The 27,354-nt window shown below is 41.0% G+C and overlaps 1 protein-coding gene across 1 annotated transcript in view; it reads right to left on the bottom strand.

Annotated features, from left to right (window-relative positions):
- Window positions 1-27,354, bottom strand: part of psmb7 (proteasome 20S subunit beta 7) — an 80,044-nt gene that overhangs the window by 39,536 nt on the left and 13,154 nt on the right. Inside the window, exons 4-5 of the mRNA XM_068012516.1 lie at window positions 23,562-23,702; window positions 16,390-16,505 (exon numbers count right to left, since the gene is read on the bottom strand). Coding sequence (XP_067868617.1) covers window positions 16,390-16,505; window positions 23,562-23,702 — 257 coding nt within the window. The remainder of the gene's footprint in view (window positions 1-16,389; window positions 16,506-23,561; window positions 23,703-27,354) is intronic.

Below are 27,354 nucleotides of genomic sequence, written 5' to 3'. Positions count from 1 at the left end.
TATACAGAGGAAGCAAGCTCTGGACATGGCCAAGTTTGTTAAGGCAGCTTGCCGGACAAATTACATCCTGTTCTATCCATCTGTTGCACATGGTGCTTTACAAAGCAGGCTGGATTCTAAAATGTTCCACTTTTCCATAAACTATAGATCTCCTTCACTGAGATCTGTCCATCAACATCAAGTAATTTGCATAAGCTAAACCACTGTTGCCTCTATTTGGGCTGCCAGAAATACAGAACAGATCACCAAAATCTTTTTTTAAAAATTGATTGCAAAATTTAAAAATGGGTATATTTGTCTATTTCAAAAGGTCAACGAATATCCAATGAATTGGAACTGCAACTGCATGTGGTCTAATCTTACCAACACCCAATCCTCCCATACAGCAAATATATAACAGCTTCTATATTAGGCATAAAAAGCAATTCAGCATCATTCTGAAAATGAGAAATGTTAATTTGTGCCACACAGCAAAGCATGGGGCTTTAAAACACATCATCCCATCTGCTATATAGTTACTAAATGGTTTAGAAACTTCTATTTCTGCTGAAAAATGCATTTGGCGCCTATTTTTCAATCCAATTAAAACAACTTTTTGGCATTTATTACTGTTTTAAGTAACTCTGCATACTACTTCTCATTTAGCAGGCCTGCACAAGGAACAGCATTTCCCATTTAAAGTGATTTGTGAACACTGGTCGACCTCCACAATGGATTTGAATTGAAAAGAGGTGGCGATTAAAGGCTTTTGAACGAGATGTCCTGCTGACTTTATCAATTCTAGTGAATATGTAATGGCATAATACAACTTGACAGTTATGGTGTTGAGAAAAAAAATACTGACTTTCTCATCAGCAACATTTAAGCAGTCTGATTATAGATCAAATACAATGCCTGGAAGCGTCAGATTTACAAGAAATAAATTGATCAGTGTGCTGAATAGTCATATTCAATCTGACAGATAACCCTGGGATAAAATATCACTAAATTCAGGACGATTAGAATGCAGCAATTTTCTGTAACAAAATATATTGCTTAAAGCTGTAGGGAACCAAAAGAGTACATAATAAGCAACAACCACGTACTGGAGCTTTAAAGTATGTATCAAAACAGCTTAGTTTTCTGGGTGCATTTCCACTGGAATGAAGTAAAGAGAAGCAGGTATCAGCTTAGATCAGTTGATAAAACACTTGCCTGAGTCAAAGGGCTATGCATTCAACTCTTATGAACTTGAGCAAATATTCCAGGTTTAAAATTCAGTGACATTTTGAGGGAAGTGCTGCATTGCCATCTTCCGGATGAGATGCTAAACTCCTGCCTGCCCAGGTAGACTTAAAAGGTGTCACAGCATTACTTCAAAGAACAGCAGGGAGTTTTCTCAGTGTTGTAGCCAACATTCCTCCATCAACCAACACTAGCAAATAGATATTATATGGTCATTTATCCATTTAATTTGAGAGATCTTGCTGTGTGCACACTGACGGCCACATTTATCTACATAACAGTGATGCATTTCTTAAAACAGAAGTATTTACTAGTTGCAAAGCACTTCAAGACATCCTGAAGTTTGATAATGCACTATATAAATTCAAATTCTTTCTCCTTCCTCCCTAACTTCTAGCCTCTGTGTGGTACATCCTCAATTGATTTGGCATCTCAACCTAGTGCATGGTCTTCAATGCTGTGTGGGATTAAGTGTAGGGTGAATGCTAAATAGCTAAATTAACACTGTGCTAACAGTTTCCTAGACAACATTTTAAGAATAAAAAAACAGTAATGTGGCAAAAAAGCCACTAGATCGACATCATGGAGATGGTCTTAAAAATAAAGTTTGCCGGTTCTGAAAACCATTTTTCGAATTCTCTTTAAATTTAAATAGCTTTTAGGAACAATTTGGGTAGTTAAAATATAAATAATCTTAATAATAAAATGTCAAATAATCTGATTATAAATACTTAATCACAGTTATCTTTCCACAAATTACTCATACCCACACACGTACACACAAGTGAATGAAAGAGCTCATCTGGTCTATTAAGTTCCATGCACTCTTCTACTTAAAAGGAGAAAATCCTGTACAATTTTACAAAATATATGTTTCTGGTGGCCTACATCAAGATGACAACTTTACTCAAAACAATTATAGTGCAGCCTGTTGTGATCACTGAGCTATAGTTTAACTGATCATATAGAACAACTGACTCAGCTGACCTTTATAAATGTACTTTATAACTTTATTACAGCAGAATCTTATTCAGATGACATTTACCTGAAGCAAAAACATAGTGTGATGAATCTTCACATTAAAAATTAGTACATCTACAGCTGTTGCAAACACCATTTATTTTTAGTATGGTCCCTCCAATGCTTCCAGGAGCTAGGTTTACACTGCACCCACAAAAAGGGATCTATTTTCTAACAACTGGCCTCTTAAGTGAATAATAATGATTTTGAATCAGTGAGACAAAAATAAGCTTTTGTCAGCATTAGATTATTTTTTCAATTCTTTATTCTTGCCTCGAGTACACGAATAGGGTTAAGATTAGTTAGGGTCAGGTTAGCTGTTTTATGCAAGGTTGGGGGAAGCTGCATTATAGTTTGGCTATTATTTGCATCCCAAGACAAGGGCATGTGCAATGCTGGAGTCTTCGGTATGCGTAATCTGACTGCTGCCATTGTACGATAGTGGGTTCGGCTGGCAGATTGTTCAAACTTTTTAGTACAGATCAATGAAACTGCCCATCTCATTCAATTCCAAAATCTCCAGGAGACCAATATCATAGGGTAGAGATTCTTAATTGACAGTTGTACCTGGGGTGAAGACATGGGTCAGACCAGCAAGTAAATGCAGATCCAATAATTCTTTATAGTCCTTTTGATGAACAATGTGGTTACACATTCATATTTGACTACATGGACTTGGCTGATCGGTTTACAATCAAAGGAGGACCTAGGTCACAACAAAAGTAAAATACTGCAGATACTGAAAATCTGTAATTAAAAGAGAAAATGCTGGAAATATTCATCAACTCTGCCAGCATCCATGGAGAGAGAAACAGAGTTAACGTTTCAAGTCTGTGACTTTTTGTCAGACCAGGACCTAGTTAGTTTGACTCCATAAGATTTTTTCACCACATAGAAGTGAATATTAATTTTCAAGATTGAACATATGTAGCAGTAGCACAGGCAGAAGTACTTTTATTGTTTTGCTATGCATCATGAATGACTAAAAAAAACTACCGTTTTGCACCAAATGCTATTCATTTACTTGGTTTAATAGTTAAATAATTCGTCAGCTGATTTATAGCCTGTCAAAGAAGAGAAGAATCGTTAGTGGCACATGGCATATTCTACAAGAGTCTTGGAGTCATAGAGGGATACAGCACAGAAACAGGCCCTTCGGCCCATGATGTCCATTTACCTAGATACTGGGCATATGACGACAAACTCTGAAGTGTAAAGGTTGAAAGGTTCACTTAAGGGAGTGTTCGACAATGCAGTAAACCAAGATAGACTAACATAAAACCCAGAAGTGTTGCAATGACCTATGCTAGCTCAATTCTTTTGAATACAGATAATCCAAGATGTTGTTATATTTAAGTGTCAGTTTGTCTCCGATGGTAACACTCATGCATCAGAGTCCAAAAGGCCCACTACAGACTTGAGCACATCTAGGGGCGGCACAGTGGCGCAGTGGTTAGCACCGCAGCCTCACAGCTCCAGCGACCCGGGTTCAATTCTGGGTACTGCCTGTGTGGAGTTTGCAAGTTCTCCCTGTGTCTGCGTGGGTTTACTCCGGGTGCTCCGGTTTCCTCCCACAGCCAAAAGACTTGCAGGTTGATAGGTAAATTGACCATTATAAATTGCCCCTAGTATAGGTAGGGGAATATAGGGACAGGTGAGGATGTGGTAGAAATATGGGATTAGTGTAGGATTAGTATAAATGGGTGGTTAATGGTCGGCACAGACTCGGTGGGCCGAAGGGCCTGTTTCAGTGCTGTATCTCTAAATCTAAAAATCTAAATCTAGGCTGGCATTTCATTATAGTACTGAGGCATGCTGCATTACCAGAAGTGTTGACTTTCAGATGCAACATTAAAAGTCTGTCTGCCTGCTCAGGTGAATGTAAAAGAGCTCACGGCACCATTCAAAGAGGAGAAGGATGAAGTTTTTCCTGTGCCAACCAACACCACCAAAAACAGATTATCTATTCATTCATCTCATCTGCTGTTAGTGGTGCCCTGCTGTGTACAAATTGATCACTATGTTTAACTACATATCAGCTGCACTTCAAAAAAAAAAGCCATTGACAGCAAAGCGCTTTTGACATCCTGAAGTGGTAATATGTTATATAAATGTAATTTCTGCATCAGCAACATATATTATTGCATTCTATGTTCATATTAATTATAAATTTGGCACACACAAATATTGATAAATAAGCTCCCAAGACACACTGAAGATAGCAAAACATTTGCATTATTTAAAAACATTACATCCTCTCTCCTCCCAGTTATTCTACCACTTATGAGGAAAAATTGTGATAGCTACACACTCAACTAATAGGGCCTTTAAAATACAATACACAGGTTTTTGCATCAATTTCTAATATTTAGCAATAACTTCTGAGAAAAATATAACCTGCAGAGAATAAATTGTAGTTTACATTATTGAAATTCAGTGCATCAAATTTATGCATTCAAGAAATAAAAAAGGCAATTTCAATTTCTTAAAGGGTTTGTTGAATTCGTACAATGAACTAACATCCTTTCCTGAAAATTAGGAATAAATTTCCAAGTCCATCATATATATTCTATAATTACAACTTCAATCTGACTGGAATTTATAAAGATAGTCATTTAAAGTGATGCACAATTGTTTGTAGAAATGATTGGCAATTTAACATTTTAATCTATTAAAAGGAAAGTTCTAGGATAAGGGGTGACAATAGCCACATCTTTTATGGAATGTTAAGCTCTCATTTTCTCACTGTCCCTTCCCACTCCCAAATGACACCAACTTGGCCACCAATAATGTCTGAACAATTTGAGAAAGCTGTTCTCTTTACAAACCAGAAACCTTAAATACAGTTATAAAACAAGGCAAGAAAAGCACCGAATGAAGCAATCAGACTCAGGCTTCACAGAATCACAGAACTATTACAGCACAGAAGGAGGTCAATTGGCCCATCGTGTCCACACTGGCTCTCCAAATAAGCAACTCACCAAATGCCATTCCCCCTGCCTTCTCCCCATATTCTTCCTTTTCAGATAACAATCCAATTCCCTTTTGAAAGCCTCGATTGAACCTGCCTTCACCACACTCTTAGGCAGCACATTCCAGACCTTAACCACTCGCTGTTTGAAAAAGTTTTTCCTCATGTCGCTTTTGCTTCTTTTACCAATCACCTTAAATCTGTGCCCTCTCATTCTCGATTCTTTCATGAGTGGGAACAGTTTTTCCCTTGTGACAGTTACTGTTTGAACAGTAGGCTTTTGCATGAAAAATAAGAACGAGCACAACCACAATGCAGAGCCTAAAGCAAAGAATTGCTGCATCTGAATTTGGCAAACTGAAATCAAAAGTTATAAACAACATAAAACTGATTTTAATGTTTAAAAATTGTTTCCTATATTATCACCTCAGATTCCCCGGATATGTAAGAAGCAGAGAAATCTTTTGAAATCTTAATTGTTACCTACAAAAGTACTTAGCAGATTACCTCAATGAAATAACAGAATTCTTCATTATATCCTAAGTGTTAGCCATATCAATTCTACGTGATAATACAACCGTCAAAAACAGATGATCATCTTTAAGGAACTTTAGTTCAGCAGTATGATTTCCTCCATCCTTCCAAATAATTTCACTATTTTCCCCCAGGTGCAACTAATTAACACACGATCATATGACACAAGCTGCTGCAATCTAACTTTTCCATAAAACAGGAGTCCACGGATGTAGAAAGTCTTTTTCCAACAACAACCATTAGTATACAAGTATAATAAAAGCACAATACTGCGGATGCTGGAAATCTGAAATAAAAACAAGAAATGCTGGAACCACTCAGCAGGTCTGGCAGCATCTGTGGAAAGAGAAGCAGAGTTAACGTTTCGGGTCAGTGGCCCTTCTTCGGAACTGACAAATATTAAAAATGTCACAGGTTATAAGCAAGTGAGGTGGGGGTGGGGCAAGAGATAACAAAGGAGAAGGTGTAGATTGGACAAGGCCACATAGCTGACCAAAAGGTCATGGAGCAAAGGCAAACAATATGTTAATGGTGTGTGGAAAGACAAAGCACTAGTACAGGAAAGGTGTTAACGGACTGAATATTGAACAGCAGCAAGTGCAAACATGAAAAAAAAAGTGGGTAAGCAAACTGAACGAACTAAGATGAAATGAAATAAATGCAAAAAAAAGGTTGTAAAAAATGTAAGAAAAAACTAAAAATGTAAGTAAATTGGGGGGCCGTCATGCTCTGAAATTATTGAACGCAATGTTCAGTCCGGCAGGCTGTAGTGTGCCTAATCGGTAGATGAGATGCTGTTCCTCGAGCTTGCGTTGATGTTCACTGGAACGCTGCAGCAATCCCAGGACAGAGATGTGAGCATGAGAGCAGGGGGGAAGTGTTGAAATGGCAAGCAACCGGAAGCTCAGGGTCCTGCTTGCGGACTGAGCGGAGATGTTCCGCAAAGCAGTTACCCAGTCTGCGCTTGGTCTCCCCAATGTAGAGGAGACCACATTGTGAGCAGCGAATACAGTATACTACATTGAAAGAAGTACAAGTAAATCGCTGCTTCACCTGAAAGGAGTGTTTGGGGGCCTGGGATAGTGAGGAGAGAGGAGGTAAATGGGCAGGTATTACACCTCCTGCGATTGCAGGGGAAGGTGCCATGGGACGGGGATGAGGTGGTGGGGGTAATGGGGGAGTGGACCAGGGTGTCGCGGAGGGAACGATCCCTTCGGAATGCTGACAGGGGAAGGGAGGGGAAGATGCGTTTGGTAGTGGCACAAGTATTAGTATACAAGTATTGGTTCAAATTTCGTTCAATTATCTTGAACTTTATTTTAGTGGTAGAAAACGCAGGTGCAGTAAAACCAAATACTGGTGAGCTCATATTCCTACTTCAAATTAAAGTGCAAAGGATAAAAGAGGGCAACAAATCAGCATCTGCCAGTTACTATAACTCAGAAGAGGAATATTACACACAAATTGGCAAGCAATCTACCTTTATTTCATAGTTATCCTACAAAAGTAACTACCCTTACATAGCAGGGAGGACAGGTTTACCCAGGACCCACTGCACAAGCTAGGAAAATTTTACTAAACTGCACATTTTTGCAGCCATGTTCAGGAAGCAATATTTGGTGGTAATAAAGATTAACCTATATGACTGATTTTCATGCTATCCAGTGTAACATGGCTAGACTCCGTGCATGTTTTGACCACCGTCCATTTTGAATGGCAATTCCTCTTTTCAAAATGGGCTCTCCCTACTAGCTTCATTTTGCTTCATTCTAAATCAATTAGTGATATTATGAAAACTCACACATCCTCCGATTCATTATGATCTAATTAGCCCTAGTTTCCTACACTCTCCCAGAGACGTATTTATTTTCCTTAGTTTGCATGGATTTTGTATCAATATTTCTTTAAGGGCCAGTTGTTAATCTCAAGCTAAGGTATTTTCTCGCTTACACCTTTCTTTCATCTTCCCACACCAGACAACATCGCTGGCCATGAAGGTAACCTACTTTCAAGCCTACTCTACTGAAACTTTCAAACAAGCCATTAGGAGTTGCACAATAGTGATCAGAGATAACACTTCCTCTAATATCCCTCTCCTGTGAAGAACCTAGACTTCCACTCGGTTCCTCCCCACATCAGCACAATGGAGACCAGGATCTCAGGACAGAAGATACAGGACACAAACTCTCAACCCACCATGATACAGTGTACTGCCCCAAATGCAACAAAAAAAATGACAAGCTTTTCAAATTTATATGAAATGCTAAGATTTAAATTTTTTTTTACATGAAAATGTACTGAATGCCTTACAGTCTACTTCAACAATTAGTGTGAAAATATGGGTAAGTACTCGTTTATCTTCCATCCCAAAGCTAAACATTGATGGGCATAAAGTTAATTCTGTAAAACATGGCAGCACAGGAGATTTTCATTTGATAGACGAACCAGGCACCAAAGTTACACTAACTGTAAAAAATGGTGTAATATTTGAATGAGTACGACAGGACTGAGAGGCCTGATCAATGACACAAATTCTAGTGCAAACCAACGTTCTGAAGCCTGACCTTTAAGACCCATTGCTTTTTGAATATTTAAGACATTTAGCTTTTTAAAATGTACAAGCTAGCTTCATAAGCAGACTTTACAAGATGAGTTGAAGAATTACTATTTTTTCAATACGCCTGCAAGTTCATGTATTAAATTTAAACAGTAACAGAAGGTCCTAGGGTTATACGAGTCTTGCTGTTTGAAACGCTGTCACCTTTTCAAGAACATTATAATTAGTTCCTTTAAACAGGATTTCTCATTTTTCCTAAATGCCTTTTGTGGCATTCTCCTAACCCTGCTGTAATGCTATACAGCAGTCCATTTTAAGTACCCAAGGCCCCATTTGCCACTTCAGCCTGTTCCTTATTCTGAAACCTGCCACAGTACAGGATCTGTGCAGCGGCGAAAGTACAACATTTAGGACCTTCTCATCCATCAGTGTCAGAATGGTGTGACAGAGTGCTTATTCACACTTACTCATTGTTATTCAATTTGCTGCTTGTTCTGTGTAAAAATTCAGTGCACTCCACAGCCCCATCAATTGTGATCATTTTTCACCCTGGTTCCTGGCTGAGAGGCCTAGTCTCTTGGTGGTAATGCTTGCTCCGCAGGCCGACATTGCCAATGCACAAAAAGCTGATTTATGAATATGAAACAACTTCAGTGTCAGGGGAGTAAGTTTATCCACAAGAGATTGAGGAAGATCTCTTCTTGCCTTCCTATAGCTGAACTGCTGATCGCCTGCAACACTTTAATTTTATGCAAACGCTCCACATTTTATTACAAGTGTCTGCCAAGAGCATCCCTGGACAAGCCGAGCAATCAAACTATCTTGCATCGTTTGCTGAAAACCAAATTTGTCTTTTGTCAGCACAAACAGTTTAATTTGATGATTTCACTCCTGAGTAAGCAGAGCATTTTTAATCTTTTGAGTGGCTTGGGTCTCAATTTCTAATGTAGCTTTTTTTTTGGCAATGGACAAACAACTTTAAGCAAATACTACACACAATCCTACACAGTATAATGGGAGAAGGTCTCCAAATATTTACATAGGTGTTTCATATTTTCACAGATCCAGAACAGAAAAATTAGAATGAAAATATAACTAACTCAATTAAGATGTGAACTGGATAGCAAATTCCAGAACATTTTACAACAGCTGAGTGAGTTGTACATACTTCATTTTGAAAAGCCATCCACACACACACACACAAAAAATCGAGCCTGTGAAATAACAATGAAAAGCTTCCAATATTTATTTACAAATTACATTGAAATTGGATTATACAGTAAACATTTAATCCAACAACCAATAGTTTGGAGTAAACCAACTGAACAGCCTTCCAAGTGAAATTGTTGCATTTCCCTAACCTTATAAAGATACCCAGATTGTATTTTGAAGGATCTCATTCATTATTCTACTTTTACCACTCCATTACCACATGTGTAAAAACTGCACAAAATTAGTCTTATAAATAACCAAGTAGCTAATTATTACAGGTTTAGAGTATTGAGAAATGCACTTGAACATTACTGTTTGCTTTCAATTAATAGATGTTACCCTTAAGTAAGTGGGCCATTAATGTAGCAGTAGGGATACTAGGCTCAAGGCAATGACTACTGTAGTAGAGTTAAAAATAAACCTTTTTGCTTTTCTGCACTCTCTAGCAAATGTACTCTGGTCTGACGGTAGAAAAGCAAATGCAGTTATGTCACACCTATAATGTAGAAAAACATCCCAAGCTGCTCCACAGGGTTTGAGAAAAATGGACAGTGAGCCAAAGAAGGAAAGATTAGGAGGGGCAACAAAAGCTTGTTCAATAAAGTGTGTTTTTATTTGGGTATTAAAAGGGTCAATGTAGCTCAGCAAGGATGGGAGTACTGGGTGAAATGAACTTTGTGGAATAAGATATGTGCAGCAGAGGTTTGGACAAGAAGTTCATGGAGGGAATAAAATGTTGGGTAACTTTCCTTTTGAGTGTTCTAAATTGTGTGTTTAACCCTCAACAGAAAGGGGCATTTTCTACTACACCAAAGTTACATTTTTTTATTCCGTACACAAACCACCTTTAGGAGACAGACTGAGAAATATTCAGGGTAATTTATACAATTACAATCAGCAGTATTGATAAATCTTTATAAACATTCAACAACTAAAATTGTCAGGGAAAAATTGCTGAATATAAATGCCAGTGGAAAGGAACTGAACATACATAAGGAAATTTTTAGAGTCAGTGAAACACCTTAGGCTAATAAATTCTCTCTGATGTTCATTCAACAACCCCACCAACCCTCTTCCCCAAAATAGTATCACATTGTCAGGAGCAGTCAGTTCTCCACCCAGTAACAAAACAAAAATGGAGGTTAAAAGAGTAATTTCCTCACAGGCAACCCTCCTCCAAAACCAAAAATGTTAGCAAAACTTCCTCTTTAAATTCAATTTAGGAATATTAGCATCGCAAAAACAAAAACTTGATTTTATTGAAATTTTCCCAAGAGTGACTATTTTGATAAATATATAATGGATTTATATAAAACTGAACTATGGGAGCAGGTTTTAAATAATAATGTGATAGCTTTTTATATTGTTCCCTACACTCTGAACAGAAAAAAATGGTACTTTGCTGGAGTATTTTTCTTGATCTTGGTGAGCTGAAGAGGGAGCAATCACAATTTAAAATTCTCTCAAATAGACATATTTCCAGACTACTATAAATTGCTGGTTATTTTTGTTTTCCTTTTGCTTGTGTAATCACTTGAATTGGGAAAAGATCATAGTAAAGTGCTGATTTTAAAGCTTTTTGCCTGCCCTTTCACCCCATTCACCACAATCATACCCCTCCCAAAATTTTCCAGTAGATGCACAGCTTTAGCAGCCTTACTACATCAGCTTCAATCCAACAAACCCTTGGAATTAATTTGGGGAAGGACTGTGGTTCCTGGGGTTTGTAATTGTGGGGGTTCATTTTGCATATAAAAGCAAAGTGCTCATTGCATATTGTGGAACTTAATTTCAAACCATTTGTAAACAACAAAAGGACCCAGTTTAGAAAAATTAAAGCACAAGTTGTGCAAGATAATTAAAAAAAATTACTTCTAAGCCATAGATTTTGCACTAGTACTAACAAGGGCATTTGAAAGAAATTAATTAATTTATAATGGATTTACATAAAACTGAACTATGGGAACAGGTTTTAAATAAAGTTAATTAATTTTTAAAAATTGAAATATTTTGAAAGAAACAAACATCTAAAAGGGAGGGGAAGAAGGGAGAGGTAATTACTGAGCGTATATGAAGCATTAAGTTATTGGCATCTAAAGAGACACGAGGTTAGAAATTCATCTGGGCCTGTTTTTCGAGAGAGGTCTATTGTGGTCAGCAGTGGCTATGAGGAGTGCTGAGGAGTCAGGAGGGGCAGTCCTGCTCCTCCTGGTTCCACATGAATTAAAACTTACCATTTCAGTGGCAGCTGGTTCCTAGGCTGCACCCATGCCAGGAAAATCTGAGCAGAGCATGCCTGGTGGCTGCTGTGCTCGAGGCAGCCCAATTTCTGAGGCATTCTAAAGCATAGCAAGGGGTCCAATGCGCTGCTTTAGGTGACTGCTCTGGGGACCTGAAAATCATCTGGTGACTAATATGGCATCTGAAGTTTCTCGGGTATCCTTGGGGATACTGCATACAATTCAAGTTAACTTTGCAGTACTAATACACCATGAGCTTTACTACACAGTGCCAGTAAGGTTTCTGCTATCACGGATACAACTCCTGTTTTGGGCTCCAAGCCGACTTTAGCATGTAGCAGTGCTTACCCCAAAAGAGGTAATCTCAAACGTACTGCTTTGGTTTGATACAACATGGCCTATATCTGCAATGCAAGGTTGAATCTGGTTTTGCAAATAATTAGGGGATTCACTGGACCTTCTGAACACATACAAAACTGAAGAAAAGCAGATTCAAGTGTGAGCACTCTCACCCATGCACCCAATAAATTTAAAAATATTCCGTCTGGAAGCTGAGCTCTGAACATGCATTTAAACCAGAGCTCTCTCCAACTGCACATCCAGGTGATATCAAAAAAGGTATTGCCAATTGCTAATCAATATTGTACCTACTGATTTGAAATCATGTAATACAGCTTAGTTGGATGGAAACTAACAATTACTTAATTATCCAGTGGCAGAAATCCAGCTACAGGCAGAAGAGGATTTTCAGTTAGCGAAAAACATTAGATTTAACAAAAGATGGGGTATAAGTGGTCAAATAACACTCAGGGAAGAAAGAAGCAAAAGACAAATAAATATGAAAATCTCAGTTTGTGAAGGGCAGGAAAAATGCATTTGGTTCAGACAAAATGAGCACTTGTATAACTTTAAAGATGAGTTTTCAATGTCTTTGAGGAGTAATCTAAAATGCTCTTTAAAAAAAACTTCAGACACAATCATTTTGCATCAAGTCTATTATTTTATAATTTGCATTAGAACATGCATCATCTAAAAATGGCAGGATTAACAAAAGTTGACAATCCAAGAGAGGAAGATTTGCAAGAGCCACATGTGCAATACCTTCTCTGTTGTACTGTTGTAGACATCAGGATTCCATTTAACCTAGTTTGAAAATTATATCAATCGCCATGCTGTATGGTGGCACACTTAGTTAAAATATTAGTCACTGGCATAGTATACTACATCTGCTCTCCAAAAGGACAGACTGCTGGGTACTTTTTCTGGAAAAAAAGTAATTTTTCATAAGCGATTGTACTTAACCATTAGGTATAGAAAACCAAGTATTAAGTAGTTCCCTTTGCAGTCACCTTTGTTAAAGTTAGATTTGGTTACAAGTTGAACATTTTAAAATAAAACATTTGAATTTAGAAAACAATTCCAGAGTTTCAAAAACAGCCATGGTACTGTTTGATGATTTTCTTCAACAGAAACTCTCACGAGACTGACAACGGAAAAGCAAAAGGCAAATAGTTCACAAGTACTATTATACATGGGCAACAAGCAATCATGCTGGTTGAGGATTTAAAATCTTTTCAGAAGCACACACGAACACAAAGATGACTCACTATTCACTCCCCTCCTGCCCAACATGGGCCTTCCCTGCTTAGGTATGATACACGAGAGCAAATAAAGTAGGATTTATAAAAGAAGAGGGTTAGTCAACAATAGATTGTGTAAAATCGTTGACAGCATTCTCAATTACCATCATCTCTGACCTATTTAAAATACAAGAGTGTAGTGCACTTTTCATAATAACATTCTATTGATGCATCTGACCAGAACTGCCACAAAATTTGAAGATACAAAGCATATTAAGAGGCAACTAAAACCTCTAACAAATTACAACAGTTATATTTGCAACTTTCAAATCAATTATTTTATTTGTATCCTTCATATTTTTAAGAAGCGTTTTAATGGACAATGCTGGAACTCAATTTTAATGCAATGACACCACCTACTGGCTTCTGGAGCACTCTACCACTATTTGAATTGCATTCTAAAAATGCGACATGCAGACTTAAAAGCAAAGCAGAAAACAATTTAGACATTGCAACTTGTACTACCCTGCTGCATATACTATTTTATTTATGTAAAGGAGCATAAACTTGGGATACGCAGGTAGATTCTGTACATTTTTATTTGCAATGGTTGCAAGCAGGGACAGTAAAATACACAGCAGTGCAGCAAATAAATACATAAGGCTCAACTTCCTTCAGTGCCAAAAACACCAACTGTACTACACTGCAAATTTATGTATGCTTTTTAAAAACAGTTTGATGTTTCAGATGTTCTTGCATTTGCAGGGTGAAATATTGTGTAGAAACAGTATTGTACACGCAGATTCACAACCCTTTAATGAAGAAATTTCTCCTCATCTCAGCCCTAAATGGTAAATCCTTTATCTGAGGCTGTGATCCCTAGTTCTACACTTCATAGCCAGGGAAAACATTCTCCCAGCATCTACCCTCTCCAGCCCCTTAAGAATTTTATATGTTTCAAAGAGATCACCTCTCATTTTCTAAACTCCAGGAAATATGGGCCTAATCTACTCAATCTCTCCTCATAGGACAATCCCCTCATTCCAGGAATAGTCTAGTGAACCTTCACTTCACTCCCTCTAAGGCAAGTGCATCCCTTCCTAGGTAAGGAGACCAAAACTGTACAGAGTATTCCAGGTGTGGTCTCACCAAGACTCTATACAATTGCATTAAGACTTTACTTGTAGACTCAAATTCCTTTGTAACAATCACTAAAATACCATTTGCTTTTCTAATTGCTTGCTGTACCTGCATGTTAACTTTCTTGATTCCTGTCAGCGGTCTGTAACCTGCGGCTCCGGAGTCACATGAGGCTCCTGATCTTGATCGATTGAACCCATTTTGATGGTGATTAAATGGCTTGTTTCGATTTTTAAACTTTTATTAACATTGCACTTGTGAGAAAGTATCATTCAATTAACTTTTTGGTAAAAACCTTTAAATTGTTGTTGAAATGTCTCTCTGTCTTGTTTTTCATTATTATTGGCATTTGAGTAACAGCATTGTGGCTCTTAAGATGTTGCATTTTTGACTACATTTTAAAAAATGGCTCTTCTTGTTATTAAGGTTGCTGACCCCTGATCTGTGCAAAAGGACACCCAGGTCCCTCGGAATACCATTTCCCAGTTTCGCACCTTTTAAAGAATATTCTGCTTTTCTAATTTTCCTACCAAAGCGGATAACTTCACATTTCTCTTGTATTCCATCTGCCATGTTCTTGCCCACTCACTTCATTTGTCTATACCCCTTTGCAGCCTCTGAGTCCTCCTCACAGCTTACTGCACCATCTAGCTACGTATCGTCAGCAAACCTGGACACATTACACTGGCTCCCCTCATCTAAGTCACTGATATAGATTGTAAATAGCTGAGGCTCAAGCACTGATCCTTGCGGTACCCAGGTAGTTACAGTCTGCAAAACCGACAATGCATTCTTCACTGTTACAGTCTGCAAAAATGACAACGCAGAGCGATCGCCGATATCATCAGCGTGCCTGAACATTTACTAGCTTGCCAGAATCTGCGCATGCACACACCGACATCACCAAGCAATGACACCAGACGTAATGACGTCCAAGCGTTGCCTCATTCTTCAATGGCTGCAATCGCCGCCTCCATTCCCCCACCCCCAGCAGCTTTGGCCCCTCGCTTCCCGCCAAGAGGGGAGAAGCGGCGAGGCTGGGAGCGAGGGGCCGGGCGCGGAAGGGAGTTGCGAAGAGAAGCGCAATGGCAGGAAGGAGTGGGATACCGCTGGGGGTGGGATGGAGGTGGCGATCGCAGCCATTGAGGGGGTTTGGGTTTAATTTTTTTGTGACAAATTGAGCAGCGCCATCTTTATTATTGGCAGCTGCCTGAGACGTCGCAGAGAGTGACATTTCAGTCTATGAGGTTGCATTTGCGCATGTGCCAGTATTGTGCCACCTAGTGGCTGTGTAGTCAGCAAACGCAGCTAACTGAAAATGACCCATTTATTCCTATTCTGTTTTGTCCCCAAACCATTCCTCAATCCAAGTTAATATATTACCCCTATTCCCATTAGCCTTAATTATGTGGCACTTTATCAAATCGTTTCTGAATATCCAAATACACTACATCCCCCTTATCTACCCTGCCAGTTAAAGCCTCAAAAAACTCTAAACAGATTTGTCAAATGTGATTTCCCTTTTATAAATCTATTTTGACTCTGCCCAGTAATTTTCCAAGTACCCTATTACCACATCCCTAATAATAGATCCTGGCATTTTCCCTACTACCAAGGTCAGGCTAAATGACCAAATATGTACCCTGTTTTCTCTCTTGCTCCTCTCTTCAAATGCAGGGTTGCGTTTGCTACCTTCCAATCTGCAGGGATTATTCTAAAATCTCTGCAATTCTGGAACATCAAAGCCAATGCAGCCAATGGGCACTACTAAATCAAATTTAGCGCTATGGTAGCACAATACTCAACTAACTCTTCTAAAATGTTACTGGATTATACACAGTATAATTTTCTGTTCAGTTTTCATTTCTTCAAGCAAAGATTGTAGAGCAACCTTAAAAAAAAATCACTCACCCATAGTTACATATGGTAATGTGTCAGTTGATCCATGTGGATAAATGCTATACAGATGGGGGCCAGTACAGTCTACTCCACCAAGTACTAGTGCTGCACCAATGTATCCTTGATATCTAGTTCGGGAAAGAGGAACAAATTATTGTTTGCTAGTAGAGGTACCTGCATGGAGAACAGCTGATGATTTCAGTTCTAACATATCTGCTTGAAAATATATTACATTCCAGTAGAAACAGGCTCTAAACTAATGTGAATAAAAATACCAGGGCAACCCAAATATGATTTTCAATTAGTTTCTTTTATTAAAAATATATACAGAATGTTCAAGAATAAAAGACAAGGTACTTAGTCACAGACTTTCAATGCCTCTCTGTCAAAGATATTGGGAAATTTGCTGATGACACAAAAATTGGCCATGTAGTTAATAGCAAGGAGGAAAGCCATGAACTCCAGAATAATATCAATGCCTTGGTTGAGTGGACGGAAAAGTGGCAAGTAGAATTCAACCCAGAGAAGTGTGATGGATTGCATTTGGGGAGGGCAAATAAAGGGAATACACAATAAACAGAAGGATATGGAGAGGTCCCTGAAGGTGGCAGGACAGGTGGATAGAGTGGTGAAAAGGCATATGGATTGCTTTTCTTTATTGGCTGAGGTATAGAGTACAAAAGCAGGGATGTGATACTGGAACTTAATAAAACGCTGGTTAGGCCACAGTTGGAGTGTTGCTTGCAGTTCTGGTCACCACGTTACAGAAAGGACATAATTGCTCTGGAGAGAGTACAGAGGAGATTTACAAGAATGTTGCCAGGGCTCGAGGGTTTCAACTATGAAGAAAGATTGGATAGGCTGGGGTTGTTTTCCCTGGAACTGAGGAGGCGGAGTGGTGACTTGATTGAGGTGTACAAAATTATGAGGGGCCTAGGGGATAGAGTGGACAGGAAGGATCCATTTCCCCTGGCGGGGAGGTCAGTTACCAGGGGACACAGATTTAAGGTGACTGGCAGAAGGATTAGAGGGGACATGAGGGGAAACTTTTTCACTGAGGGTGGTGGGTGTCTGGAATTCGCTGCCAGGAAAGGTGGTGGAGGCAGAGACCCTCAATTCTTTTTAAAAGGTACCTAGACATGCACCTGAAGTGCTGTAACCTGCAGGGTTATGGACCAGGTGTTGGAAGGTGGGATTAGTTTCAGCAGCTAGTTTATTCGGCCGGCGTGGACACGATGTGCTAATGGCCTCCTTCTGTGCTGTACTTTTTCTATGGTTCTAACTCACTGTTTTCTGTCTTTAAGCCAATTTTTATCCAAACTGACAGTGACCGTCCTATTTTATGAGCCTCAGTTTTGTTAACCAGCCTTTTATGTGGCACTTTGTCAAATGCTTTCTTGAAATCCATAACAACAACATCCACTGCATTCCCTTCATCAGCAATCTCTGTTATTTCATCAAAAAAATTCAATTAGATTAGTCAAGCACATTCTGCTTTTTACAAATCTGTGCTGGCTCTCTTTACTTAATTCAAAACCACTCCTAGATTTTTCTTACCTGATTATTGTTTCCAAAACCACACCCAACACTGATATTATACTGACTGGCCTGTAGTTACTAGGAATATCCTTACACCCTTTCTTGAATAAGGGTGTCCCATTGGCCAATCTCTGACCCCTCCCCCCTATAACTAGGGAAGATTGGAAGATTATGGTAAGCCTTTCCACTATCTCCACCCCCACTTCCTTCAACAATCTGGGATGCAAGCCATCAGGATGAGGCGACTTATCCACTCAAGCGTAGCCAGCCTTTCCAGTACATCCTATCAATTTCCTCTAACATGGCCGCTTCTACCAATATTTTGTCAGCATCCTCTTCCTCAGTAAACACTGATACAAATTACTCATAAGTATTCGAGCCTTGCCCTGCGCCTCTGAGCAAACATCACCCTGTTTGTCCCTAGTAAGATCCACCCCACCTCTTACAACCCACTTACTATTTACATGCCAGTAGAAGATTTTTTTTTAATTCATTCATGGGATGTGGGCGTCACTGGCTAGGATAACATTTATTGCCCTTCCCTAATTGCCCTTGAGAAGGTGGTAGGGAGCCACCTTCTTGAACTGCTGCAGTCCATGTGGGGTGGGTACACCCACAGTGCTGTTAAGAAGGGAGTTCCAGGAACAGGTTCCCTTTTATGTTAACTGCCATTCTATTCTCATTTTGTTCAATTTATTACTGGATAACTCAGTTCTTTTCAGCATGAAAATAAATCTGAATAGAGGAGTAGACTATATTGGAACAGCTTCAGAGTCATAAGATCGGGAAGAAAAAAAGACTGGGATAAAACAAGAGTTTTCAATGGGTGCACTTCTTAATTAAAGGCAAGATTTCAGTCATAGAAAGTTTTAATTGCTGGCCTTCTCAGAGTCTAAAAAATTGTAAGGGAATACATTACATCGAATAGTGAAAAAGATAATGGAGGCTGAAAGTTGTAGATAATTTACATAGGTTTGCAGTAGCAATGGTTGTAACCATCAAGGGCTTTAACCACAAGACATAAAACTGGGATAAAAGAAAAGATTTGATCAAAATAGCATAGGGCTCTTTGAATGCAGTTTGGTCTGTTTACTTAATTGGTATGCTGTACGTCTGATAGAGGAGATAAAGCCAAATCTGGTTTAAAGGGGATATGCTAATGTACTGGTTATGTTACTGGATTAGTAATGCAGAGACCTGAACTAATACTCCAGAGACGAAGGCCGGAATTTTATGCCACCCCTGCGAGCCGGATGGTGGTGGAGGGTGGGGGTGGCGTAAAATGGAGCGGGAGGCTCTGGAGGCCTTCCCAACCTGCTCCCCTTTACATAGGGCGGGGGAAGGGGGGGGGTGGGGGGAGAAACGGGCCGCCTGCCCCAGGTCGATCAAGGCCCATAAGTTGCCAATTAACGGCCACTTAAGGGCCTTCTCCCGCCTCTGCAGGGATTTTACCCGTGACAAGCAGGCATCCTGGAGCCGGGAAAGGCCGCCCGGTGAAAGCTGGCGCCGATTGAGGGCCCGCCCCGCTTCTCCAACCACCCCCAGGACCCAAGATGCCCCCTGTCCCCCCTCAAACAGCCACCCTTGCCTGGCCGGGGCCCGACCGCTTACCCCCGGGCAAGGCAACCCAAACTTATCTGCACTCCTGTCCTCGGCTGGGCTGCAGTCCCAGCAGTGGCCACCGCTCGCAAAATCAGAGGGACTCAGGCCAGGTCAGGCTCGGGCCCGCTGTGGTTCAGTCGGGCTCTTTTTCCCAACCTAAAGCAGGCCTCTACTAAGAGCTGCTGGTCCAATGATTGGCCAGCAGCTCAATGAGGCGGGATTTCCTCCCTCAAGCAGGTGCAAGTCCCGCCTCGGAACAGTTAAAGCCTGGGGACCCGTAAAATGCGGGATGGATCCCCAGGCTAGGCACCGACTTTTAGGCCAGTTGCCAGCTCCCGTCCACCCGACGTAAAATCCAGCCCGAAGAGTTCAAATCCCACCAGGATGCTTGAGAATTTTAATTCAGTCTTTAAAAAAAAAATCTGGAATGAAATACTAATTTGAGTAAAAGTGACCATGAAGGAGTTGGATTGCTATAAAAACCCAAGTGGTTCACTAATGTCCTTTAGAGAAGGAAATTGGTCATCTTTAGATGTTCTGGCCTATATGTGACTCTCATCCTACACCAATGTGGTGACTCAGTCACCTTCTGAAGTGGCCCAGCAAGTCACTCAGTCCCATCAAACTACTACAAAGAGTAACTGCAATAATTCAAGAATGAGGTCCATCACCATCACTTTATTAGGGCGACAAGGGATGGGCATTAATTGTTGGCCTTGACAATAGCACCAATAATGTGAAAATTAATTAATAAAAGGGAGGCCACACAGGATAACTAAGAAATGCAAAGGTAGAGCATTTGGGTAAGAACTGTAACTTAGTTAGATTTACACGGAAAATAAAAGGTCCAAGATAAAGGTATTGGCCCAAAAATTAACCAAATTAAGTGAGGTGAAAGTCGACATAGTCCAGACTACTTAATTAAAATGAAAAAAAAAGCAGATGAAATAGCAGGCCAGCTGTGTAAGCGATTTCAATACAAGATGGATATGGTACAGGTCTGACAAGGAGCAAAAGGGGCAGAATAAAGACAGGAGTAAATGGATTACAGCAAAAAAAAAATTTTTAAAAGACTATTTAACAGATATAGGGGTTAACAGAAAAAGAAAATTATGAGGAAGTGTAAAAGGTGTTAAACAATGTTCCCCTGAATTTGTTTTGAGTGCGCAGGTGATTTGCTTGAACACACGGCCTCACACACGCAGGAATTTAAAGGGCCCAACTTGTGAACGGCCTGTGCAGGGACTTTCAGGTTGCTTTGAGGGAACATTGGTGTTAAAAGTACAATCAAAATAAGATTAGGTATGCTAAAAGGGCATATGAAAAATAATTGGAAGTTAATATAAAAGGAAAATACCAAGATTTTTTTACAAGGGCATAAGAAAACAGGATAGTCAAAAGGGATGAAGTCACTTAGAGACAAAGGACGTTATTTACCACTTCAAAGTGAGAGAATAGTAGAGATGCTAAAGTATTTTGCATCACTTTTAGAGATGGGAACGTAGGACTGTAGGAGTACTCAAGGAAGATGTGAATGGGTCACTACTAATGTCCTCTCTTTTTTTCTGTTGTGTGAGGCCACTTTACATTTTTTTTCTGCGCAACTAAGCATGCTGACTTCTGCACGGCCTGCACGAGAACTTCTGAGTTGCTGTACGACCAAGCAACTTAAAGGGAACATTGGTCACAATTGTGGATAAATATTCAAAAAAGGATGCTGCATTGTAGAGTTATTGAGACAACAAATAGATACCATTTTCAGCTGAATGGCTTGCTAGGCCAACTCACAGGGCATCAAGAGTCAACTCTGTAGTTTGGAACTGGAGGCACATGTAAGCCAGATCAGGTAGGGATTACAGACTCCCTTGCCCTGAAAGACATTAGTGCAGTACTTTGAAGAGAGGGCTCATGATCACCTTCTCAGGGCAAATATGGATGAGCAATGAAAATAAATGCAGTCTTGCATTTTGCTTACTTCCCAAGAACAAATGCAAAAAGAACCCCAGAAAAATTCACCAGGTCCACGTGGTATGTATCCAGAATAGTAAAGGAGGTTCTGGAAGGAGGTAATTTTTGGAAACAGTTTTTATGCCAAAGGACTAAGAGGGTAGCAAGTGTTACAGCCCTGCTCAAGAAAAGTAGAAGGCAAATAAATTATAGGCCAATTGATCTGTCGTCAGTGATGGGGCAAAATTCATTAACACTTCAAAAAACATGGACTATTCAGGGACTATTGGCACCAGTTTGTAAAGGGCAAGCCGTGCTTGACTAATTTCCTCTGAAGATCCAATTAAATTAAAGACTGTACAAATATATTATATATTCAATATTATTGTTTCAGGTTGATAAAATAACAGAGAGACTATTAAGGCATGTATTAAAGGGAATTTAGCCATGTGGGTATGGGGCTAGGCAAGGAACAGAAAGCAAAAAACTAGATGTTTGTTGGATTGACGTGGTGAGGGTATTAGTATGCCCCAGGGATCTGTGCTGGGACTCATTTGTTTATATAAAATCAATCGTAAAGTTTGGTGATACAAAATCGAAAAAAAAACAAAGATGCAATTCTAGACAGAGAAATGCGAAGAGAAAAGAAATACTGAAACAAAGTAAATTTTAAGTTAAGGAGTTGAAATTTTCTCAGGCGATGGCACAAAACAGGCAGTACTGGATCAGCCAGCGCCTGATATTCCATCCCATCCCTCCCAAACACCAGCACAAAAACTGGAACCATGAGTGGGTTACATAGCATCAGTTGGTGAACACTTAACACACATGAGCAGGATCAGGGGCTTAAAGAAATGACAGTCCAGGAGGTGGCTGGCCGGAGGACAAGCTCAGCTCCAAGCTTTGCTAAGCTGGACAGAATGCTGATTTCAAAAGAAAGTGGTTTTCTGCTGCCAGACTCTCATATCAGGAGTCTGTTCTACCAGCTCTTTCAACTTTGATAAAAGGTCAAAAAGCTGATGACATTCAGCTTCTGGGCTCCAACATCCGTTCTACTTTGGAAAGACTGGTGAATCACATGAATAAAAGGTTCAAATCACATAGCTGATCTCCTCTAGTCCACTCTCCTGCACATCAGTGCAAATGATGAGCTGCAGCCCCATGGAAATGACGGTGGTGCAACTGGAATGGCGCATATTGCCCTTTGCAGAACAACAGCTGGTCTGCTCCCTCACCACCTTCTCCCCCAATAACCATCATAATGCAAGAAAGCCAGCTGCACCAAACCGTCCTGGCAGCAGTAGAGATGACCAGTCTCGGCGGCCAGAAATAAATGTAAATTGGTTGGAGTATAAACTTGGATATAAATTCCATTTACTTCACTGGAAAAGAAAATCAGACTGTGTGTAAAATGGGCTGCTGATTTTCTATCGTTCATTTTGCATTACAATGAATTTATAACCCATTAAGTACACAGCATATAACCTGACAGTTAAAAAAAAGTTATAGGTGCTTATTTGGAGCAAATACAGAAAAGCAAAGTTGTAGATATTCTTGTAAAAGTTCATACTTTTGACATAATTCCAAAACCATTCTTATCTAGTAGCATCTTTGTATTGATGAATACCATCAAGAAACAATCCTACAATATTGCCTCAGGATGCCACTGTGTAAACTATTCCATTTTTAATGCACAGTGGATTCCACAGCAGTATTTCATGGATTACAACATACATAGGCTAATGATCACAAAATCACATCTTGACCTACACGTGCAGTCAAAGACCCTAGTCCTACTGGCCACTGCCCTGCCAGCAGCAACATCTGTATTGCTGCCACAGTAGCCTATACTTCTCTATAAGTACCATGAAAACCATCGCTAATGAGGTGTTGGGGCCTCCAGAGGAAGCAGTGCACATACTTATCACATTGCTGCTGAAGTCGAGATGTCAATTAGCAACATACTATAAAGGTGAATGCAGCATAAATCTCAATGGAAATACTGAAACCCTCAGCTAGTCAGAATTCTGAATTCGAAGTTCGGATAAAATTGGGAAGTTTAAACATTAATTGTAATTGCACTAAGGTTTATTTACCTGAAAAGCATTTGCTTCAGCATACGATTTGCAGTAGCTACACGTGCAAGGCGTCCAGTGGATAAAGCATGTAGCTCCAGATTGGATGAGATCAGCTGAGTAGTCATCTCTGTGTCTGCAGCAGTACCAGCGCCACAACAACTAAAGGGGATTAGAGAAATCTCAGCCAGTTATAATTTTACTTCATTTGAGAATTCTATGATTTTAAGAGTCGCTAGTAATTGCTTGTGGAATTGCCCAGTCAGTTGATGTTAATGTTTTTTATATAGCAGCTGGTGCCAGTGGTGAGGAAGATTTCAAAAACTCACTACACAAAACCACCTAGTAGAGAAGACATGTAAAAGACAGCAAGACAGAAAAGAAAGAACTTGCATTTAATTAGCAATTTTCACAACCTCAGGGCATACTTTTGAAATGTAGGCTGAAATTTTACGGTAGGCAGATGGGAGCCGGCCACCAACTGAAAAGTCGGTGGCGCACCCGCTTCCGTCTCGCCTGAGGATCCGACCTGTATTTTGCGGGTCCCCAGGCTTCAATTGGTGTGAGGCGGGACTTCCACCCACTTGAAGTAGGATGTCCCGCCGAATACAGCTGCCAGCCAATCAGTGGGCCGGCAGCTCTTAGTCCCAGCATGAAGAGAAGATGCCTGGGAGCCGGGAAAGCCGGTAAGTTTTGATTGCCTCGCCGGGTGTGATTGGCCGGGCCCTGGCGAGGCAAGGGTGGTCGACTGGGGGAGGGGGCGTGTTGGGTGTTGAGGGTGGTTGGGGTAGTGGAGGTGGTCCTCCATTGGGCACAGGGTGCGCAAAAATGAGGGCACCCCCCCCCCCGTGATGTTCGTGAGCTGCCTGGCTTCGTTAGGCAGCTTATCCCAGCTTATCCAGGACGCCCGCTTGCCACATGCAAAATCCACGTGGAGGTGGGCAAAGGCCCTCAAGTGACAGTTAAGTGGCCACTTAAGGGCCTTGATTGGCCTGGGGTGGGTGGGCCATTTTTCTCTGCCACTGCCCTGCGTAAAGTGGTGGCGGAGGCAGGTGCAGGTCGGGAAGGTGCCCCAGTGCCTCCCACTCCATGTTACGCCACCGCAGTCACCACCCAGTTCGTTAGGGTGGCATAAAATTCTGTCCATAGTCACTGTTGTAATATAAGAAACACAACAGCTAATTTGCACACAGGAAGATCCCATAACTAAAGCAAGATAATCTGTTTCAGTAGCATTAACTGCAGGATAAATATTGACCAGGACATAGAGGAGAACTCCCCTAGTCTTCGAAGTGCCATGGGGTCTTTTACTCCCACCTGAGGACAGATACGGCCTCGGTTTAACATCTCATCTAAAAGGCAGCAATTCCAATGGTACAACTCTACTGAAGTTATCAGGCTGGATTATGTCCTCAAATCCCTGGACTGAGACTTGGACCCACAGCCTTCTGATTCAGAGATGAGAGCACGACCAGCCTATCTCCCATGAAGTTGCACACAAAAGGGTTGAATTTTATTATCCCACCGCTGGGAGTGGCGGCAGTGCGCAAAATGGTGGCGGTCCCGCCTGTGACATCAGCGGCCGTGCCGCTATAATTACGCGGTGGGCAGCCATTTAGCATAATGAGGACAGCCCTCCCCCCCCAAATCAGGTGGCAGGGGTGGCAGTGGAGACGCCATTCACAGCATCACCTGATATTGGAGCAGGTGCTGGTACCATACTTAAAAGGCTACCAGCCCTGCACGTAGTCTCTCTCAGCATTCAGCAGCAGTGTACTAAAGCAGTACCTCTGTTTTGAAATAAATTCCTCAATCCACAAGCACGACACCAGGCAACCATGTCAGATCAAAGGTGGCCCCATGGCTCAGTGATGTCTCCCTGCTGATTCTCCTCCAGGCTGCAAGGGAAAAGTGGGAGGTCTTTTTCCCCAGCGATGGCAAGAGGTCCTCCCAACTGACTAAGCATGCCTGGATGGAAGTCGCAGGTGGTCAGTAGCTATGGGGGTCACCCGTCGTAACTGGGTCCGGTGTAGGAAGAGGGTCAATGACCTCCTGCTCTCAGCCTAGACAAGTGGCACATTTCAAAATTGCTTGTCATGATCTGCTTGTCCACAAATGTTAGATCACACAAGTGCCAGAGCCATTCCAAGGACAGGAGGGTCACAGAAGAATGATGTCAGATGACTGACTGCACGTGTGAGATCAGTCTTCCTTGTTCTGCCTCAGCACATGACAGGTTGAGTCAGTATGAGACGAGATATCCCCCAGGTGTTGATGAGGGGCCCATGTTAGTATTGGCGTTATGTAGAGATGTTTGGAAATATATAATATCTGCATCCTTGCTCTTTCAGAAGAGGGCCCACAAAAGGAGGGAGGCGGCCAGGACCAGTGGCGGGATGCCCAACCTGTGGCGGGATGCCCAACCTGTGGCCTTTATCACAGGACGAAGAGGTGGTGCTGGTATTAGCCAAAGAGGACATGCCATCTTAAATGTGGAGCTCAGGGTCCCAGCTGAAGAGTGATTATTGCCAGAGACTAAAACAGGATTAATGTTGAATAAGCTACACCATGCTGTCATTATTGGGAAATGTATACCCTAACCCCTAAATGTTTGCTATTTACATTTTATCTTGCAAGGTACCGCTCACAAGTGAATGAAGACAGCGAGAGAGTCACGACAACCTCTGAGAACAAAGAGCGCTTAGAGGATGCACTGTCTCATGACTCTCCTGCACCTTCCACCAGCACAAATAATTTCACCTCGGTGAGTAACTGCTTGGCTTTAGAATCAGGGTCACAAGCTGGTGAAAATACCACCCAACTGCCCAAGCAGCTGGCTAAGGCTGAGACAACTGAGGCCTCTGTTACGACCAGATGAGAAAGGTATCTAGGAGTCTTCACCTAGCCTCATTGTAACAGAGTTTAATTTTTAAACAGACTGTTTTGAGCTTCCCCTTGGTGAATCCTTGCTCACCACTTTCCAATTATAAGGCAAGGAAATGAGCATAAACTGGCTTTCTTAGGCTTAAAGAAGAAAAGTGAAATTTATTAAAACTTAAACTCTAATTCAGTTAACGCCTACGGATATACAATGTGCCCACGCGATACACATGTGCAAATAAGGACAGAAAAGAGAAGAAAAATAAAAAGGTTTGAGGCAGTCTCTGAGAGGGTTTTTTTTTTTTAAAAACTGTGCTTCGAGCTCGCCGTAGAGTCTTTGATTGTAGACAGCTCTTTTTGTTGGGGCCCAGTATTCTTCTTAAACCTTGTTCATGTAGCAGACTTTTCTCTGAGTTTACGTGTCTTCAGTGGTTTCCGAAGCTGCTGAGAATGAGATGGGAGCAGACAGGAGTGAGGTCTTTTCCAGTCCAGGAGCAAACAGCCTTCTGAGTTTAAAATTCCGTGGCCAGTTCAAATTCAAAAAACCAACAGACAGCCAGTCATGTGACTAAACTGGTCTGTATTGGAGAAGCAAGGACTGGGTGCCTTGTTCCAACACTGTCTGCTAGCATGCAAATGTCTTTCCAGTCAGGGGCCTCTCAATTCCTTGTGATAGACCCTCTTTTCTTCACAGTCACAATTTTAAGTTTTAATGTTCATGTGGCGACATAATGTGTGCATCAGTCTTGGCAGGTGGGGGGCTTGCCTGACACCTCTGACAGTCGGAGGACTGTGGGTGGACAGGCCCATGCAGAGCTCCAGACTGATGATGAGCCTCTGGTGTCAACAGCACAGGGCATGCTGAAGTTACAGGGAGAGATAAGGCAACATCTGGCAGAGATGCCAGAGACGATGCGTAACCTTGAGTGGATGG

The sequence above is a fragment of the Heterodontus francisci genome, chromosome 32, assembly GCF_036365525.1.
Source record: "Heterodontus francisci isolate sHetFra1 chromosome 32, sHetFra1.hap1, whole genome shotgun sequence".
In the NCBI taxonomy this organism is placed as follows: domain Eukaryota; kingdom Metazoa; phylum Chordata; class Chondrichthyes; order Heterodontiformes; family Heterodontidae; genus Heterodontus; species Heterodontus francisci.
This window is presented reverse-complemented; position numbering and strand designations above follow the sequence as displayed.